Below are 19,691 nucleotides of genomic sequence, written 5' to 3' on the forward strand. Positions count from 1 at the left end.
GATTCTATGGTAAAATCTAAGCGAGACAGGTTAATTTTTTTAACTTTTTTTTCCTGCTGTTGCAATACAAGCCTGATGCCTTATAGAGACTGCAAAGCTTCAGATATTTGATACAGATACTTTTAATGCCTTAGAAAGCGAGAAAAGCTCATTGGCTTAAAGGAAAACTATGTATGGAGATTTCCACAGCACAGTTATTAAAGCCCCCTTATGTTAAAAGGGATGGATAACTGGTGGTAAAGAGAAGGTATCGTTTTAAAGAAGCAAGAGGTTTTAACAAAACATGGTATTTCTAGCCAGGTAGTTTGGCAGAAGCTATTCCTTCTTCCTTCTGCTCCATAAGCAAAGCTAATGATGTCTTGGAAGGGTAAGCTTCTTACAACTCAACTTCAGTTTAACAAAAATCTCCATAAAGTATATATGTGAAGGAGCAACACTGGTCAGATGAAAAGCAGTAACTTCTCAGAAATTTCTCAGTCACTCTAGAATCCCATGAAATTTAAGGTTTTTTGCACTGCCAGCTGGATTTTAAATCCTAGCATTATGCTGCAGCATCATCTTGCTGTCTGGGTAAAACATATAGGCTGGAAAGTTTAATGCTAAATAATGGCTGAATAACATTAACTGAACCTTAATTAATGCTAAGAAAAAGATGAAATCACAGAGGAGAACCAGATCAGACTTTTTTTAGCTCCCTAGAACCAGTAGTATTGTAGAAAGGATTAAAACATGTAAATATTATTAATCAACTCATTTGGTCTATTTTACAGAAAGTTAGTATTAAGTTTCAAAGGGTTCAAAATTACATTTTGAGAGGAGAGATCAAAAATAATAGGATACAGTCAATGATTTTGAAATGAAAGGAACTAGTCTTGATGACAGTGGAGGTCAACTTCAAGCACTAGGCCAGTGTGCTGGAACAGTATACACATGACCCCTAAAAACCACAGTCTTCCACTGAAAGAAAGTAAATCAAGTCTGTCTCAATATATCCATCTGTGACTAGGGGTTTAGGTATCAGCTACCAAGTGGTGTATTAAAACTGGACACTTTGAAGAATGTTAAAGACCTGAAATAATAAGGAAGGCTGTACATCTTCTTCTAAGAATGACGAAATTAAAAAACTGGTAGTAGTTTTGTTACTTCCCTATTACACACTACAGAGTACACTGGTAACAATACGCAGCCAAGCCTTGTAATATTAAGCACGTTAAAGTTATAGCAATGTCACTTACGGCATTCTCGCTCATCACTGTCATCAAAGCAGTCTGGCAGCCCATCACACTGCCAGGCCCCCGGGATACAGCGCCCATTACTGCACATGAAGTTTCCAGGAATGTTGCATTCATTTGTGAAGTTATTCCCAGGCAACAGTTGGCTCTCTGAGACAAAGAAAAAAACAGAAAAGTTTACAGGGGATTTTAAAAGAGGCAGCAAAAGCAATTACTAAGCAAGGTGTTCATCGGTGACTGAACGAAGACAAGACAAATGGATCCTGACCCTGGTAGTTTTCTCATTAGCCTATCATTCTCCTGAGCATGGTACTCAGTAGTACTTTCTTTTCCCTAAATAATCATTTTAGCTGCTCTCCATTCACACTCCCCACTTCACAGATTTCTTTCTTGATATTTTCTTTCCAGGAACACACGTGCAGCCTTCTGTGTATCCTCAGGTCAAAGCCAAGTGTTAAAAAATACAAAGAAAGATCTCTCCTTCACAGGGTCAGTCTAAAACACAAGTCAAATGGACAAGGCTGTAGGAATTCACCTTCATACTCTCAAGCTTTTGTAACATCAGTACTTAGCTTTGCAGAGTATTTTTCTGCTGTTACTCAAGGGGGAGGAGCTACATAACATATTGACTAACTTATACTACGTTTTTGATTAACTTAGAATTGAGGTTCTTGGTATTTATCCAGTCCCCTGGACATCTGTCCCCAGGCTAGTAAGGCAGTTGGCACTCTAAGAGTCTGCCAGGTAGAGGGAGTTTAGCAGTAGGATGCTATACATCAAGAAAACCGCACAAGGGGGAAACCTAAAGATTTGCCTTCAAGATTCAGGATTAAACACAGCTTTAGTCAGCCATTTTAATCTACCATGTTTCCCACTCCATTACTTTTGGAATGCTGATATCACAAGAACACAGAGTTCAGTGAAAGAAGATGACAACACTCAGTGGTTTTAATAGGCAACAAAATGGCATGTCTTGTTGTCAAGTTGGAGGGAAGCTGCAAGGCAAGGCAGCAGATGAAGAAAGAATATCCTTCCCTCTGTCTTCCTCTATCAGGTTCCAGACTAGTGCTACGCAACATGCACTTGACCGTATTACAAAAAACAGAAGCAGAAACCTTTGCACATAAGGGTGAAGGCGTCACAAAAACATCCCTCCTCCTGCCACCTGCCTGCAAATCTTTATGGTTCAACACCAGGTTCATGCTAAACACCTGGTTCAACACCAGCAGGCCCCACACTTTAGGGCTGCATGGGGCACGGAGCAGATCACAGCTGCCAGGATCAGCACTCTCAGGGAAGACCCTTTCCATGCTTGTTCCTGCAGGCCCAGGGAGGAACCCACTCTGTACAGGCATTTTTGAAAATTCAGCTGCCAAAACAATGGGCCTGTGAGCATGAGGCTTTCCAGAAACTCCTGAATTAGCCAAATATGGATTGGTCATAAAGCATCCAAGAGCTTCAACAGCAGAACCTAAATCCTTTCTCCACACTCCCCCTAAAAAACAGCTTTCAGATCAGTAAGACTTTCCTGTAAGTTATAAATTCTCTCTAACAAAAGTTATTACAAGTTCTAGGATATTCAAGGACAGGTTGGATGTGGCCTTGAGCAACCTGATCTAGTTGAAGATGTTGCTGCTCATTGCAGCAGGGTTGGACTAGATGACCTTTGATGGTCACTTCCAACCCATTCTATGACTCTATGATCTCTCCCTGCTGCTCTTTGCTACCTTCTTCTCTTATCTCATACCCGCATCTCTCATCCAACCCACTCCACTCCCCCAGGGAAGCTGTGCATATTCAAAATAAAAAAAATCCTGCTGACAACACTAATGTGAAACCCTCATCTAGACTTGGGCAATTTTCTAGCTAATAATGGATACCAGATCTGTCTCCTATGGAGACAGGCTGAGAGAGCTGGGTTAGTTTAGCTGGGGAGACCTTAGAGCAGATTCCAGTGCCTAAAGGGGCCGACATGAAATCTGGAGAGGGGCTTTTTAACAAAGGCCTGTAGTGATAGGACAAGGGGGAATGGCTTTAAGCTAACAGGATATTTAAATGAGGTATCAGGAAGAAGTTCTTCCCTGTGAGGGTGGTGAGGCCCTGGCATAGGTTGCCCAGAGAAGCTGTGGCTGCCCCATCCCTGGCAGTGTTCGAGGCCAGGTTGGACGGGGCTTGGAGCAACCTGGTCTAGCGGAAGATGTCCCTGGGACTCTATGATCTTTTCCATTTTTCTAACAAGGTCCATACCAATGTCAGGTTTTGTGCAGCCAACTTGCTATGCTGCCTTTAGGCATAGGCAGAAATTCCTTCAATCTGGCAGAGCTGGCTTTCCAATAGTTGACATATCTACCCTGAATCCTCTGACTAATTTTGAATTCAGCCCAAATATGAGCTACATTGACGCTTGCAGTTAAGTAAAGGAGGAAGGGAAGAAGGGGATAGAAGTGGTCCATTTTCACTGCAACACATTGCTCACTTTAGGAAGCATACCATCTGGGCTGAATAAAAAAAGGGACTCGTGTTTCACTTTGAAGGGTCTGAGTAAGGAAAGTCAATCTGTTTTAGCAGTCACTTCTAAAATGTTCACATCTAAATATTTAATACTCATTGAAAAAAGAACTGGGGAAAAATAAATAAAAGGGTTAGTCATGCTGAGCACTTCACACTGTGAAGAAAGCAAGTCAAGGATATCTTTCACAAAACAAAAAACAAAAAACAACAAAACCTTTTACCTGGAGGCACTCCAGAGAACTGTCCCCTTTTACTGAACAGATCGCTAATGGTAACACTGCTGCCTCTGTATCGGAAACTATCATTAGTAAGAGTAGATAATCACCCTGGGCAAGGAGGTTTTGAAGGAGAATATGTTCAACACCCTCGTGAACAATGACAGTAACTTCCTCTTTGCAAAAGGGATCTGTTGCCAATGACGAAGCATGAACTCTTCATTGCCAATCTTTTGGCACATCTGTGGGAATCCTGTGATCTGCACTGGACAGGTTCAACGGATTACTGCTTAAAGCTTTTCAAATGTGAGGAAAATTATTTTGATCCTGGCTGGTATGGAGCTGTGAGGCTGATGAGGTACTCAGGATACTTTCCTATCACATGATACACACAGTATGTTCCATACTTTAACGAATTCATTCTTTCTTCCTGCTTATCCCTTTGCTGGATGTAACTCCACACCAGGTTTGTTTTCAGCACATCCGATATCTACTCTCTACTGAAATCTGCAACGTTTGGTGAAAACAAAAGGAGAGGAACTAGAACATGTCAATAGCTGGATTTTGAGGCAAAATGGCATCAAAAAGACACGACCTTCAATACCTGCCAGTATTTGTACACCAGCAAACACATCACAGCTAGAGGAAGGTGAGCTGTAACGGCAGACTTCAACAAACACTTTTTGATCTTCCTCCATCACCTTAAAGAGGACAAACAAGTGGTGCTAAATGACTGGTAAGATATTACGAGACTTGATTCCTCAGAGACTGCAAAACTATTTACGAATGCTTACACTGAGGTCCATCTGCGCCTGTAAATTTAGCCACTAAGAACTGATGTATCTTATCATACTTCTTTGTGTTGATATGAAATATCTGACTCTCTCTGCATCTACTTTGTAGATATCTACTAAAGCAGATGATGCACCCAGAAGGCTAATTCAAAAGCTGAGCGTGAAGGAACTCCAAACATTATGCTTGGCCTATAAACTTGCGTTTAACATGTGTATGCATGAACTTCACTGGCTGTGAAAGTGTGTCGTCAGCAAGGTAACACCAGTGGAATTAAGGCAGACTTGGCTTAATGGTCACTGGACTGAAACAGAAGGCAGAGCCAATGCGTGCTTATGAGGGAACAGCAAAGTCAGGACTCCTGAATCCACACAAAAAATCTGTAGCAACAACTTAAACTCTTTACTACACTTTACCTATGCTAAAATGAGACAAAGGCACTTGTTCTGAAGAGGAAGGTCCTATACTGAATTCAAGCATGTAGTACATAAAAGGTTGCCCATTAACAGCACCAAACAGGTAGGAAAGTACACTAACAAGGACGAAGTTTACTTTCCATCTCTTCAATGAACACCTTTGATATAATAAAAAAAGTTGTTTGCAGCTGCACGTTTATTAATCTCAAATTCCCATAAATGCTAGTTTTCATCTTTATTTGCTTTGCTATGCACTACCGCAAAGGCACCTTGCCAGAACAGCAAAAAAGCACCCCAGTGCACATTCAGGCTGGCTTTGGGAAGCAAAGAATAAGACAAGCTCTCTCCTGATCTGCTGCAAAACCTCTGACATCACCTAAGCCATCTGTCACAAGGACACCTGCCAGTGATTATCAACAACTTAAATCCTCTTGAACAGTTTTAATCCCTATCCTCCCCTATCCTCATTTAAACTGCCTGATGATTACATTGCATATGCAACACTGGAAGTCATGAGGGTTATTTGCAAAGGCAGATTGACAGTCCCATTGCAATAGGAGTACTCAAAAATGTTTCTTCACAGAAGCAGTGGGTAAATTAGTGATTATTCAAGGAACTGCTCACTGTTCAGCTTCAATTTCCCCTCTTTCAGTTTTCCAACTGTGACCCACAAGATGCAATATATTCAGTATCTAGCATTTTCAAGATTTAAAATTGATCAGGCCTAGCCAAAAGAGCAGAAACCTCAATGACTCACTTCCAGCAACATGGTGTTGCAAGGTAAAACCAAATGGTTATTAGCAAATGATTTGAAGGTTATACTTAATGTTGGACAGGTCCCAGTCTGTGCTTTATCCAAGGATCTTTCCTACGTATTCAATACAAAATTGTCTTTAGTTCACAAACTGTTGAGAAAATTACATTCTGTCTGCAAAACACAACAGAATATGAAATTTTAAAGTGCTCCCTCAATGCAGGGCCTAATCACTCACCCATAAATCTAGCCTTTAAACATGTGAAATGAAACCAAACTACATACAGATCTGTGTATCACAGAATGGTTTGCATTGGAAAGGACCTTAAAGCTCACCCAGTACCCTGCCATGGGCAGGGACACCTTCCACTAGACCCATCCAACCTGGCCTTGAACACTCCCAGGGATGGGGCAGCCACAGCTTCTCTGGGCAACCTGTGCCAGGGCCTCACCACCCTCACAGGGAAGAGCTTCTGCCTAATACCTCAATCTCCCCTCTGTCAGTTTAAAGCCATTCCCCCTTGTCCTGTCACTACATACACCCTTTTCAAATGCCCCTCTCCAGTTTTCTTGTCAGCCCCCTTTAGTTGTAGTTACTTTCTGCTGTTATAACAAGGTTTTAGCTACTTGTTCTCTCAAACACAGCCCTGTTTGCCTAACATCTTCTTTGCAACAGGATACTCCCAACATCATTGCCCAGCATAAATCATCAGCTTGTGTAAACCAGTGAAGACAAACAGTGGAACTGGACAATAATTCTTGCACAAAGTCAACACCATGTTGAAAGAAGAATGTACCATTCAACAGTGGTAGGAAGGGCAAGAAACAAATAAAGAACAACAATGTCTGAAATGAAGTTATATTTGGGATTTTGCAGCCTAACTGTTCAGATCCACAGATCTGAGCTGAGCTGGTAAAAAAAAATATTTGCCCTACCAATACCTAACAGGTCCAAAACAAAGGTCCAATGTCCAAAACTTAATCATATTTAAAGGAATAACCTAGAACAGAAGTGATGAACAGAAACTCCATTTAACAATAAGCATCTTGGAGAGCTACTGATTCGTTCTGCTAACTGGAAGAGGCTAGGTTTAAACCTCCTCACACAATACCCCATGTCGATAAAAACCTACTTAGCACAGTTAACTTTCAGTTTCCCCAACACAGAATCTGAACATTTACTTTCAAAGATCGAAGTTTTTACATGTTCTTTGAGACTTGTTTCTGCAAGGACTAATTTACTAATTTTTTTTTTTTTTTTTTTTGGCACTACACAGATACAATAAATGTGGAGAGGAGCTTTTGAGAAGGGCAGGTAGGGACAGGACAAAGGGGAACGGCTTTAAACCGACAGAGGGGAGACTGAGATGGGATGTTAGGAAGTTCTTCCTTGGGAGGGTGGTGAGGCGCTGGCACAGGCTGCCCAAAGAAGCTGTGTGCCCCATCCCTGGCAGTGTTCAAGGCCAGGTTGGACAGGGCTTGGAGCAACCTGGTCTGGTAGTAGGTGGGGTTAGAACTGGATGAAGCTTTAAGGTCCCTCCCAACCCAAATTGTTCTGAGATTCTATGATTATTGGTCAGCTTCAGAAGCACTACATCAAACTAACCACATCTGCTTTTTGTACACAGCTGTGATTAGCTAAAGGTGTTACCTCCTCAAAAGGTTAATGATACAAATCAGCATTAGCTGCCACATCTTTCTTCAACCCTGGCTGTAAATTTGTGGTTTTCCTCTTACTATCCAGTTGCATAAACTTAAACACAAGAGAGCTGCAAGCTTTAAAAAAGTTAACCTTAAAGCCATATACTCTCAGCACTCTGTGCATCAACCCACCAGCCAGTTTCAAGGGCATCTGCCATCCCAGAATGTTCATTGGAGAGGAATACACATGCCCTTGAAGTAGGCACAGCCCAAACACCTTGATGCTGTGGCATGCGTTTTAAGAGGTTTAGAGGAAGACAAGGACAGTAATCTTTTCTCAGGATCTACCTAAACCAGATATTCTAAAACAAAAACACTTCCATTTCCAACTCCAACAGGTAACACTTGGGCTGATAAAGTTGCTTGTCCTTAACAACTATGCCACAATTCCTTCTTTAAGCAATTAAGGCAAATTTTCAAAAGCAGCAATTGTCTTGGCAGCTGCACCTCAAAGTCTTCCCCAGTAAGGAAAGCTGCATATCAGAACCAGACATGCCGTACTGTGCCCCAGCAAGCACGTAGGTGGTAAAGGCTGGTATCAGATGCTGAGACCTTACTGGTGAATAAGCGTTTGATGACAGGTGTGCCAGAGACAGAGTTGGGCTCTAAAAGCTAACTCACTGAGTGAACATTCTGGAATAAGCAAAGCAAGAATAAGTTATGATAATCATAGAAACATGAAATGGCTTGTGCTGGAAGGGACCTTAAAGCTCATCTATTTCCAACCCCTGCCATGGGCAGGGACACCTTCCACTAGAGCTGCCCTAAAGTCTCCCCAGAGCCTTCTCTTCTCCAGGCTTAACAAGCCCAGCTCTCAGCCTGTCTCCAGAGCAAATGCTTCTCCAGCCCTTGGAGCACCTTCATGGCCTCCTCTGGACTAGCTTCAACAGCTCCTCATCCCTCCTGTGTTGATGACCCCAGAGCTGGACACAGCACTGCTGGGGGGGTCTCATCAGAGCAGAGCAGAAGGGGAGAATCCCCTCTCTTGACCTGCTGGTCACGCTGCTGCTGATGCAGTCCAGGTCACAGGTGGTTTCTGGGCTGCAAGCACACACGGCTGGGTCATGGGGAGCTTCTCATCACCCAACACCCCCAAGCCCTCTACACATGGTTGCTCTCAATCCAGTCTCACCCAAGAAGCAGTTGTGCTTGGGACTGCCCCAACACACATGCAGGACTATTATTTTAAACATACATGTTATATATTATACTCCTGATGACAGCAGGAGTAACTTAGGCATTTAGAATCAGTACTCCACATCAGGAAAAGAAAGCAAGCTGGGATATTGGTAAGGAGGAGAGAACTGGGGCTGTGTGACTACATGAAAAGGCCACACCTCGGAAAGAGCCGGCTAGACACAGCTGGGATGCGAGGCTCTGCGGAGGTGGCAAAGCCAAGAAAGGCCAGGATGCATGCCAGAGTAACAAACAAAACATCAGTGTCCTTAACAATAAGGAAAAAATCCTCATAAGCTCTCACTCAACAACACTGAGCTAATTTCCAAGTGTGAGGAGACTGATGACAGATAACCATGATTTTAATCTAGACAGAGAGAGATCTGCAGACTTCCCTCCCTGGGAAAGCAACTCAGCTCCTGCTTTGAAGTCTTGCCATAAGAAGAGAAAACAAGGAGACCAGAAACCTCTCTCCTGAGGCTTCCTAAAAATATCGGGAAGAGGAACAACAGTGTTTTTCAAACAATACACTGAAGCAACCATTAAAATTATCAGAAGAATTAGCAGAAGACAATCAGGAAAAACAACAGTTTAAGAGGAGAGGGGCTGGGCCAGGTGCCAATGATGGCACATGGCCAGGGCTCCTAAACAGGAGAATTGCCTGGAAATAGATGATTAAAAAAAAAAAGAAAAAAAATCATTTTAGAAAAACATGAATTTAAGATCACACACCATACTAGAGCTTTGATTTCAGAGGACCACTAGGCTGGGTTAGAATAAGCCAGTTTTCTTGCACTCTGTACTGAAAACAAAACAGGCTGTGGTGCAGCCTCAGCAACATCCTTTACACTATCCAGGACCTCACACCCCCCTTGCAATGCTTTGGATATCACTGCTGATATACTGGTCTAATTCAACAGTGAGACTTCACAGGACATGAGCCTCTTCAAATGTTCTCCCCTAGGTCTATTCAAAGAGATTTTCCCATTACTTCAGAATTAAGAGGTTTCTTTTATAAAAGACCATGGCGTTTGCCCTTTCCTTGTAGCTCTGGTGACATGTCATGCACTAGGTAGGCCTCAAAAGAGAGTTAACTGGGGGCAGAAGATGGGGTTCAGGAAGGACAGATGTATACAACAACTAGTAATTTACCTGAAGTTAGACATTTCTCCTAATCACTACCAGAGACCTAGAAAATAATCACTTCAAGTGAAAAAATAACAGCTTTTATAGCCACCTACCTGAAGCATGCTTTTCTCCCATTTAAAATGAGCTCTTTGAAATGCTTTATACAGTAATAATAAAAAACTATACAGAAGATAAAGTGACTTGGTATCTGCTGCATGGATTAGATTTCTGCTGGTTTCTGTAAGCAAATCAACAATAGAAAAATAAATGGAATTTGCATTTTGTCAATAGGAAATACAGTATTAGGAAGATACGGGGCAGGGATTATATTGGAGAGGCTTGTTCTTTCCAAAAGAGTTTAGTTTCACCTTGTCTATTTCACTTACTCATAGAAGCCTGAGCTGAGAGCAACAACTTTTCTGCATTGTAAAGGAACACATGCAGTGCCCCCAACACAGGCAGGAAACTAATGTGCAGTATGTGGTGTGGCTCTGGAACCTTCACAAGACACTGGTGATGAGTTCTTTCCAGTAAATATTACACAGCCAGATCCCATCCATGCAAACCATGTTTTCTAAACTGCTTTCAAACTAGCAGTAAAATCAGGAGGCTGTTTGCAATATAGGCAATCTTGGACGTTGGCTCTTTCAACAGTTGCTGCATTTAAGAGTACAGTGAAGAACACAGGAATGAAGACAGAGGAAGATTTAGCAAAAAGCAGAAAAACTTACGATGCATGCATGACAATAATCCTAGAATGTCAGAATGATTTGGGTTGGAAGAGACCTTAAAGCTCATCCAATTCCAACCCGCCAGTCACAGGCAGGGACACCTCCCACTAGACCAGGTTGCTCCAAGCCCCATCCAACCTGGCCTTGAACACTGCCAGGGATGGGGTAGCCACAGCTTCTCTGGGCAACCTCTGCCAGCGCCTCACCACCCTCACAGGGGATGAAGAGCTTCTTCCTAATATCCCATCTCGATCTCCCCTCTGTCAGTTTAAAGCCATTCCCCCTTGTCCTGTCACTACAGCCCCTCTCCACATTTCTTGTCAGCCCCTTTAGGCACTGGAAGGTGCTCTGAGGTCTCCCTGAAGCCTTCTCTTTTCCAGGCTGAACAAGCCCAGCTCTCAACCTGTCTCCACAAGATAGATGCTCCAGCTTGCAGAGCACCTTTGTGGCCCTTAAAACTTAGGAGATCTCCAAAACCTTACTATAACCCCAAGCATTATTTTGCTAATGAAACAAATGCCAAAATCTCCACATTCCTCCTGGCATCCCCTGCATTTATGTATGCTACAAAGTGAACTTTCTGAAGAAGCCAAGCAGGCTTCCTACCCAGACATGTCCAGACAGAGCACGGTGCCAAACTGCAAAGCTAGGGCATCACCTACAGAGTTACACAGATGGAAACCAGGAGGAGAAGACAAGATTCTCAGGAACTGTGTGAAATTTTCAGCAGAAAGAGAAGTCCATAACATCTCAGTAACCCAGAGAACTCAAGATGCTCAGACAAAAGACATGGCTTCTACATGATAAATTTATCATTCTTGTATCTACTTGGTTCCAAGGCAGGATACATTTGTATTCACACAAACCTCAACCTTAGGATGCACATGTTCATAGATTTGACGATCTTTTTTGCAAGGATCTAGGGAAGCAAGCACTATCATTTGCAGCAGTATCTGAGACTGGCCACAATGAAGGTTCTCGAGAGCCTTGATGAATAAATACACAAATGAAACAGCAGTTTCAGCATGCTGCTGTTAAGGGCTAATTTTTATTTTCGGTCTCATTGGCCTAGTTGTCCATTCCCGTAATTACTGAAGCAGCAGATATAATTGCAAAGCAGGTATATTTGACTCCAGCCTCTCTGCCAGTTTAGCAGCAGCTAATGTCTGAAAATTGCAGGGTGTAAATTTAGCGTAGTGGGTCTCACACACTGTGGTTTTTTACTGGTTGAGACTGTATTTGGTTAATCAGAAATAAAAGAAAGATATCACACTTCATGGTAGTTTGTCTAATTTTTCCCCTAATCTCTGGAAAGAAATAAAGAAGAAAAATACAACTGACCGGATAAGGCAGCACAGCTCAAAACCCTGCATTTCTGAGTTTCAACAGTTATTACTTTCAGGTCAATGAGCAGAGAATTGTTAACAGCATGCAATGCCAAGACTTCTGCCAAGCAGCTAACACATCTGGGTAAGATAAGGCAAGCAGTAAGACATGTCTTTGGAATACAAGGAAAACCAGAACATATTTTCTCTGTAATAACCATATTCACATTTCTTTTATAGCCCCCAAAAATAAGCAACTGGCTGGTTCTAACTGTGGCTCTCCATTACCACTCACATACACATTTGCACCTTGCTTTCTGTCCCTCTCCCACACCACACAAAGTTCAGAAGAAACAACAAAGGATGTTTTGGTAGGTAATACACAGTACTAAATTAACAGCTAGTGCTATCAAAACAGACCACTAGTTGAACACTAGCCAAGGTTTCTCCTATTCCACTCAACACAAGCAGCAACCAAAGCAAGCAGTCTCCAACCTTTGCATTTCCATGAGCTGTTGTATCTGTGCATCACTGCTATTACAATAACTCTTCAATACATCTTACTCTATGACAGCACTCTACCGGACAGAACAACACCACAATCCACTTGTAGCCCTTACTGGCTGCTGCTTATTTGTATTTAGATTTTCTAACGAAGTACCTAAGCACACTTACACCAGACCAGAAGTGCTGCAATACATAATCTCACCTTGAACATGCTGGCCCATATTTAATAGAATGGGAACCACAAAATCATAGAGTGGATTGGGTTAGAAGAGACCTAAAAAAATCATCCAGTTCCAATGCTCTGCCACAGGCAGGGACACCTCCCACTAGACCAGGTTGCTCCAAGCCCTGTCCAACCTGGCCTTGAACATTGCCAGGGATGAGGCAGCCACAGCTTCTCTGGGCAACCAGTGCCAGCACCTCACCACCCTCACAGGGAAGAACTTCTTCCTAAAATCTCATCTCAATCTCCCCTCTGTCAGGTTAAAGCCATTCCCCCTTGTCCTGTCACTACAGGCCCTTGTCAAAAGCCCCTCTCTGCATTTCTTGTCAGGCCCTTCAGGCACTGGAAGCTACTCTAACGGCTCCCTGGAGCCCTCTCTTCTCCAGGCTGAACAAGCCCAGCTCTCTCAGCCCACCTTCATAAGAGAGGTGCTGAACATCCAAAAATCATTTTTCTCCTGGGGAAACCTGAACTGAAAACACTTGGAAGCAATTATTTCCTTAAAAAGGCACCTAAGGTTCTTCTTACACTCATTTCTTAAAGTTTGATTCCAAGCCACTAAAATAACTTCTACTTTTCTTAAAAGACAAGCTGACACATTCTGCTCAGATTTTCTGTCAAAGACTTGCAGAGTCACAGCTCCCACCTTCCCAGGCAGAAAGCCCAGTTAACTGCAGTCATCCGTACAATGAGGTTTTCTCTCTTCTCTGAATCCACTTCATCGGGATCAGAGGAACAAGTCTTCACAGGTAAGGTACAAAGCTCCTTGAGGTAATGGACCCTGCTGTAGCCTTAGAAAATTAGTTAAATAGTTCAGAAAGAGATCATATACTTCACAGAAGATGCAAAGCAAATGGAAAAAAATAATGAAAAAGAGCAAAGACTTTCCTCCTACAAAAGTAGAAGTGGGTTTTAATTCAACACAATTATCTTCCCTAAATTTTTCCTGCACTTATATTACAAAGTAGTGGCAAATTACTGCAGTATATGGAGATGAGCACATTAGCACCAAAAAAAAAACAAAACCACCAAAAAAAACACTGTTACAAAGACAAATATACTTGGCAAAGATAATGAATCCTGCACTTAGATCATACACACCATGAAATCAGGACCTTTTAAAATCTTGTTTTTATTACAAACAAAAAAAAGCCACTATCCTTCAAGATCCTTCCAAAACCAGGCACTTTAATGCTTAGTGACAATCTGTCACAGCAATTTCACAGGACAGCTCTACCCTCCTCTTAGCAGGAGACATGCCACATCAGCAGAACACAACAAGCCATGTTGCCTGGGACACAGGACAAGCACCATCATGAGACACAGGTGAAGTCACTGGATAACATGTGACTCACATTAACACAACTGGCCTGGCTTTGGCTGAGGCAGAGTTAATTTTCCTCATAGTAGCTGGTATGGGGCTGTGTTTTGGATTTGTGCTGGAAACAGTGCTGATCACACAGGGGTGTATTTTGTTACAGCTGAGCAGTGCTTATGAGGAGCCAAGGCATTTTCTGCTCTGTACTCCACCCCACCACTGAGCAGGATGGGGGCCCACAAAGAGCTGGGAAGGGGGCACAGCCAGGACTGTGAATGAATTCTTTGGTTTGCTTTGCTTCAGTGCACGTGGCTTTTGCTTTACCTGTTAAACTGTCTTTATCTCAAGCCACAAGTTTTCTCACTTTTACTCTTCCCATTCTTTCCCCCATCCCAATGGAGGGCAGTGAGCAATAATAATGAACTGTGTGGGGCCAAGTTGCCAGCTGGAGTTAAACCATGACAATACATCAGGGTGTTCTGGCCATCAGAGACACCAGTGCAAAGTGCCTCCCAAACCCATTCATTCTAGGCAGGCCTTCATTTGCCAGTAGGTAAGAGATTGCTCATCATTCCTTGTAACATAAATTCCTTGTGAAAGACACTGACAACTTGGCCATGTTCAAGTCTGGAAGAAAGCCTGTCTGCATCTCGCTTTGCTTGAGGAATGAGACCCCTGTGCCCCTGGTGACTAGCACAGAGGAAAGAGGATAACCAACATCAGCTTCCTTCAGCACTACTTTATTAATAATTTAACTGTTAATGGCCATGTAACCGGAGCAGCTGCAGGAGAAATTAACTATATAGTTGCCTGTTATACTGAAAGCACTTTTATTGTCTTGGCCTTCTACTTAAGCAACAAGGTTTCTCTTATTCAACTGTCAGTCCCTTTTAAAAAGGAAAAAGGTATGAAGCTCAATTAATAAATACAATTCATTTAACTGCAATTTTTCCATCACTCAAAGGCTGAATGTAATGGATTTCTCATTTTCCTAATCTCCTATGCAATTAATTCTTTAATTAAACACAATATCCAACACAGAAAATAGATTTACACACTCACTGTTTCGCTGCAAAAGACAGATTTACACACTCATTGTTTTGCTGCAAGTTATGTAGGTGGTATTTCTGATTCAGGAAGTTAACTCAAACATAATAATTACATTCAGGAAGTTAACACAAACATAAGTACACTGACCCATAGTTGTGAAATAGCTGAAAGCATCAAGGGAAAACTAAGATATAGAGAATAAAATGCAATGCTAAAGCTTGCCCAGGACTCTAGCACCAAACAACTTGTTCTTGGAAAACAACACAGGCCACAAGTGTCCTACATGGTGTTCATGTGTTTTATGTGTGAGCTAAAAGGGACAAGTGAAACAGTCTTCTCAGACTAGCTTATAGGCAACAGCAATAGACAGAACAAGCAGAACCCTAAGCACTTTGAGGAGCAGCAGGAATGAAAGACAGCCATCCAAGAGAAAACCGTCTATCTGAGCAAGCAAAAGATGCATCAACACACAGTGATGGTGTGTCACAAGTGCCAAGCTGAACCCTCCAACTCCAGTCTTTGTGGTCCAGCCTTTCTTGGACATGCTACTGATGCAAAAAGAAATCCCAAACCCCATCTGATGCTGCCTATCCCCTTCTTTTTGCAAGCTCCTCTAGTTTTATTGTGGCCCTAGGAAAAAGCATCCATGACAGAGTGAGAAGGCATGTGGACAACTCCCCCATGAGAGGCTGGCAAAAGCAGCAAAACAGAACTGACTGGGGAGAAGTGCCATTTCCTAGTGTCCTACTTACTAAATCAATCAGAAGTCAGCTCCAGCAATTAAGTAATAATGAATTATTGATGACAATCACTCTGAGATACCGAGCACTTACCAGCCTTTACAAAACTCAAGAACCTGAGGTGGGTAAGTGGTACCTCCATTTCAATAAGGCACAAAGCGAGGTAGACAGCAAATAGGCCTGGTGTTATGTACTGCCAAGGAGCACCGTTATCTCTACGATATTATCTTGATTCTACTTGTACATCATCACACATCACCTTGATTTGTGTTCCACTCTACCCATGTGTGAAATACTCCCACTTCAGAGAAGCACAGTGAGTGCTCCATGCACAAAATCAAATAATTTCAGTAACTACATCTTACTACCTTGTTGGGGGCTGGGGGGGGAGGTGTGTGTGGAATAAATAAATAAAAGGCTGTGTTTGAAGTAAAGGGCAGCTACGGAAAAAGCACTTTCAAATGTGATCTGCATGTTCAGTGGCAGTATTTGCTCCTGAAAAAGCAAAGGTGGTATTCAAACCCTACTATTTCAAGATATTTTAAGCCTGTGCATAGCGTGTCTTCAAATCAGACAACTTTTCTGCCAAGGCAAATAAATTCAACTAGAAGCTCAGCAGAAAGACACAGAACTCAGTCTTGGATTTAAAACCCTCCTGCCAGCCACTGAAGACTGTCAGTGGTAGGTACCACAGAGGCACATTTCCTACCACCAACACATATAAGTAATTTAGGAAAAAGAATACAGTCTACCCCTACTGTACTTCCCACCTGAGCTTTCCACTGATGCCACTACCTATTTGTACTACTAAAAACCAAACGGACATAGGAGGACATGACCATTCATTGCATGTTGTGTTACCTATCCTGCCCCTTCCCAGTTCTTCATCAGGCTTACCAAACGGACAGCCCTATGTGCTGTCCACATGCACATACACGAAAGTTTCCACACTCTTGGAACTTCCACCCTCAACAGCAGTTGCCAGAGTTGAGGCTTTACCAACTGGCAGCTGTACATCACCCAGTTGCTGTTGAAACCCCACAATGACACATTAAACACTGCAATGGTTCAATGCCAGTGTGCCGACTCCTAGTCTGCTCCCAATAGGAATGCTGGCAAAAAGCTTCAGGATGGGGAAGATTAATGTCAGTACTTGCGACACAGACCAGTCTTGCAGGCAGGATCCCTGTCAGGAAAGGGCAGCTTCCTGGGTGGAATTTGAGAAGAGCAGAGACAAGGGTTCATCCCTGCCACAGATGTCTTATATGATTATATTACTCCGCTTTCCTTGACTTCAGTCTTCCTAATCTGTTAATGATTACTAATGCTCTCCTATCCCATGGGAATGTTGCAAGCATGCATAATTTATATTTCCCTGCTTCCCAGATGCCAAGAAAATGGGTACCTGAAGATACAAACCAATCAATAGTTTTCCAAATATATAAACTGCTTTTTAAGACTCCTAATAAAAAAATGCAAAGTATTAATATTAAAGCCCACAGGTGTATCTTGCATAATTTATTCCTCAGTAGTAAACATGAAGAGTCATAACAAAAAGTTTTTGAGCAGGTATCATAGAATCACATAATGGTTTGGATTGGAAGGGACCTTAAAGTTCATCCAGTTCCAACCCCTTGCCACAGGCATGGACATCTTCCACTAGACCAGGTTGCTCCAAGCCCTGTCCAACCTGGGTCTTGAGCACTGCCAGGAATGGGGTGTCTAATACCCATATATATTGCAGCTAATACCTAGTCCAGAGATTAAAATACAGCTAGGCCCTCCCTCTAGCTGATGAAACTCCATCTTCCCAAACTCCTGCCTGCTCGACTACCACACAGTGACTTTATAGAGGTAACTGATCCCCTGGAACTAAAAAATTAAAGTTATTTTAGACATAGTGATTAACTGCCCTCTTCTTCACACTCACAGGGTCTCAATATGAACCCCTGTTATGGTGTCAACTTTTCTCTCTTGTATGCATACGTACCTATCCCTTACTCTGTTTAATGCTGGAGGAGCAGCATTGCAGGAAGACCAGGAAACAACTTGGGAAGCTTGTTTAAAAAACAATTATGAATCTCTAGATTTCAAGCTATCCGAAACAATTGTGCCCTGGAATCATGCAATGACAAGCTCTTGGTAGAGCTGCTTACTCTCAGGGTTTAGTTTCGACAGTTGAGCTCACTCAAACTGTTCTCTAACCAAAACATTTACTACAGCATTTCCATAACACAATTTTTTCCAAAACAATAGGCCAACGCTATTCAACAGGCCAACAACTTCCAAACTGAAGTAAACACTGCCTTTGCCAGGTGTGTTTTCTTACCAAGATGTGCGGAGCAGCTTGGAAGGCTTATGTATGCAAATGATCAACTCATGGCACCTTCAAGGGCCAGACTGGGGAAGGTGGAAAGAGTGCCTCATTTCCCAGAAGCAACTGCCTCTTTGAGATACCCCATATCAGATTCCTGTTCAAGAGAGATAACCACCAGGTATTTTCGAAGTCTAAGTTCTGTTGGTTTAATTTTAACAGGATCCGACAGGCCTTACAAAGGTGTCTCTGATACAGGCCCAAAGGAAGTTATATTTATCGTTTCTTAAATGGGAAAGTCTGTTCACAAGAGTGGGCTGCTTAATTTTGCAGCTACTGATGAGCAAACAAATGAAGCACCAACACTGCAGTGAAAATTAGCTAAACTAGGCTTTACAAGCCAAACACGGGGTCCCCATGAGACTACTGAGACCACGTACAAGGCAGTCAGCAGACCAGCAGCTCTGAATTCAGCCTCAGTTAGGACAAGAAGATCCTGTCAGCAACAAGAACTGTTTTTTTGTATTTTCAGATTTCATTTGACTCAGCTGACTGGCCATTAAGCTCCAGTAAGGCAGACATTTATCTATAGATAATGCAAGGAAATTGGAAAGTAAGCAGCCTGAGGCTACCCTGAAGACTTAAACAAATAGCAAGGCAGAGCTCCATTAAAACAATTCATCAGAAAACCTAAATAGTCCATTGGCAGATTTTCAAGGATCCCATTAGAAATTTTAAGGATACCTAATCTGATTACACACCAAAGTTTAACTCACATAGAAGTCAGTAATAAGTAAGAGAGCCTTTAACTTTGAGAACCTGAGAGTTACCAAAGATGCTGCAGGAAGAGACACTGGGCATTTCTGCTGTAACTAATGTAGAATCACAGAATCAACTATGTTGAAAAAGACCTTCAAGTTCATCAAGCCCTATCAATATGCCAGGACTACCCAGTCCACCACTAAGCCATGTCACTAACGGCCTTGTCTACACGGGTTTTGAATGCTTCCAGAGACAGTGATTCTACCGTATTTCCTGGGCAGCCTGTTCCAATGCCTGACCACCCTTTTGGAGAAGAAATTTTTCCTAACATCCAGTCTAAGCCTTCACTGGCATACCTTGAGGCCATTTACTCTTGTCCTACTACTTGTTACCTGGAAGACCAACCCCCACCTCGCTCCATCCTCCTTTCAGGTAGTTGCAGAGTGATAAGGTCCCCCCTGAGCCTTATCTTCCCCAGACTAAGCACCCCAGTTCCCTCAGCCATTCCTCATGGAATGCTCCAAGGATGCTCCAGACCCTTCACTAGCTCCAATGCCCTTCTCTACACTCGCTCCAGCACCTCAGTGTCCTTCTTGTAATGAGGGGCCCAGAACTGAACATAGTGTTCTTAGGAGCTCTATCAACACCCTTTTTATCATTCAGGTACTGTTAAGAGTTCTAGTCCAATCACTCTGATCTCTGGTCAGAAGTACACTCCTGATTTGTTCACTGCACATGTTGGCTCCTTTTTTGGAGGAGAGAAAAAAAAAAACCTGGTTCCCAAAACTCATACTGG

The 19,691-nt window shown here is 42.6% G+C and overlaps 1 protein-coding gene across 3 annotated transcripts in view; it reads right to left on the reverse strand.

Moving 5' to 3' along the window:
- Positions 1 to 19,691, reverse strand: part of LDLRAD3 (low density lipoprotein receptor class A domain containing 3) — an 84,185-nt gene that overhangs the window by 54,389 nt on the left and 10,105 nt on the right. For 2 of the 3 annotated variants that reach the window (XM_061462868.1, XM_061462867.1), the window contains exon 2: positions 1,236 to 1,382. The exons of the other annotated variant lie outside the window; for it this stretch is intronic. In XM_061462868.1, coding sequence (XP_061318852.1) covers positions 1,236 to 1,382 — 147 coding nt within the window. The remainder of the gene's footprint in view (positions 1 to 1,235; positions 1,383 to 19,691) is intronic. 3 annotated transcript variants of the gene reach the window in all.

Source organism: Pezoporus flaviventris, unplaced genomic scaffold (genome assembly GCF_033815535.1).
Source record: "Pezoporus flaviventris isolate CSIRO_AGI_PZ_B2104156 unplaced genomic scaffold, CSIRO_AGI_Pfla_v1 ptg000036l, whole genome shotgun sequence".
NCBI lineage: Eukaryota > Metazoa > Chordata > Aves > Psittaciformes > Psittacidae > Pezoporus > Pezoporus flaviventris.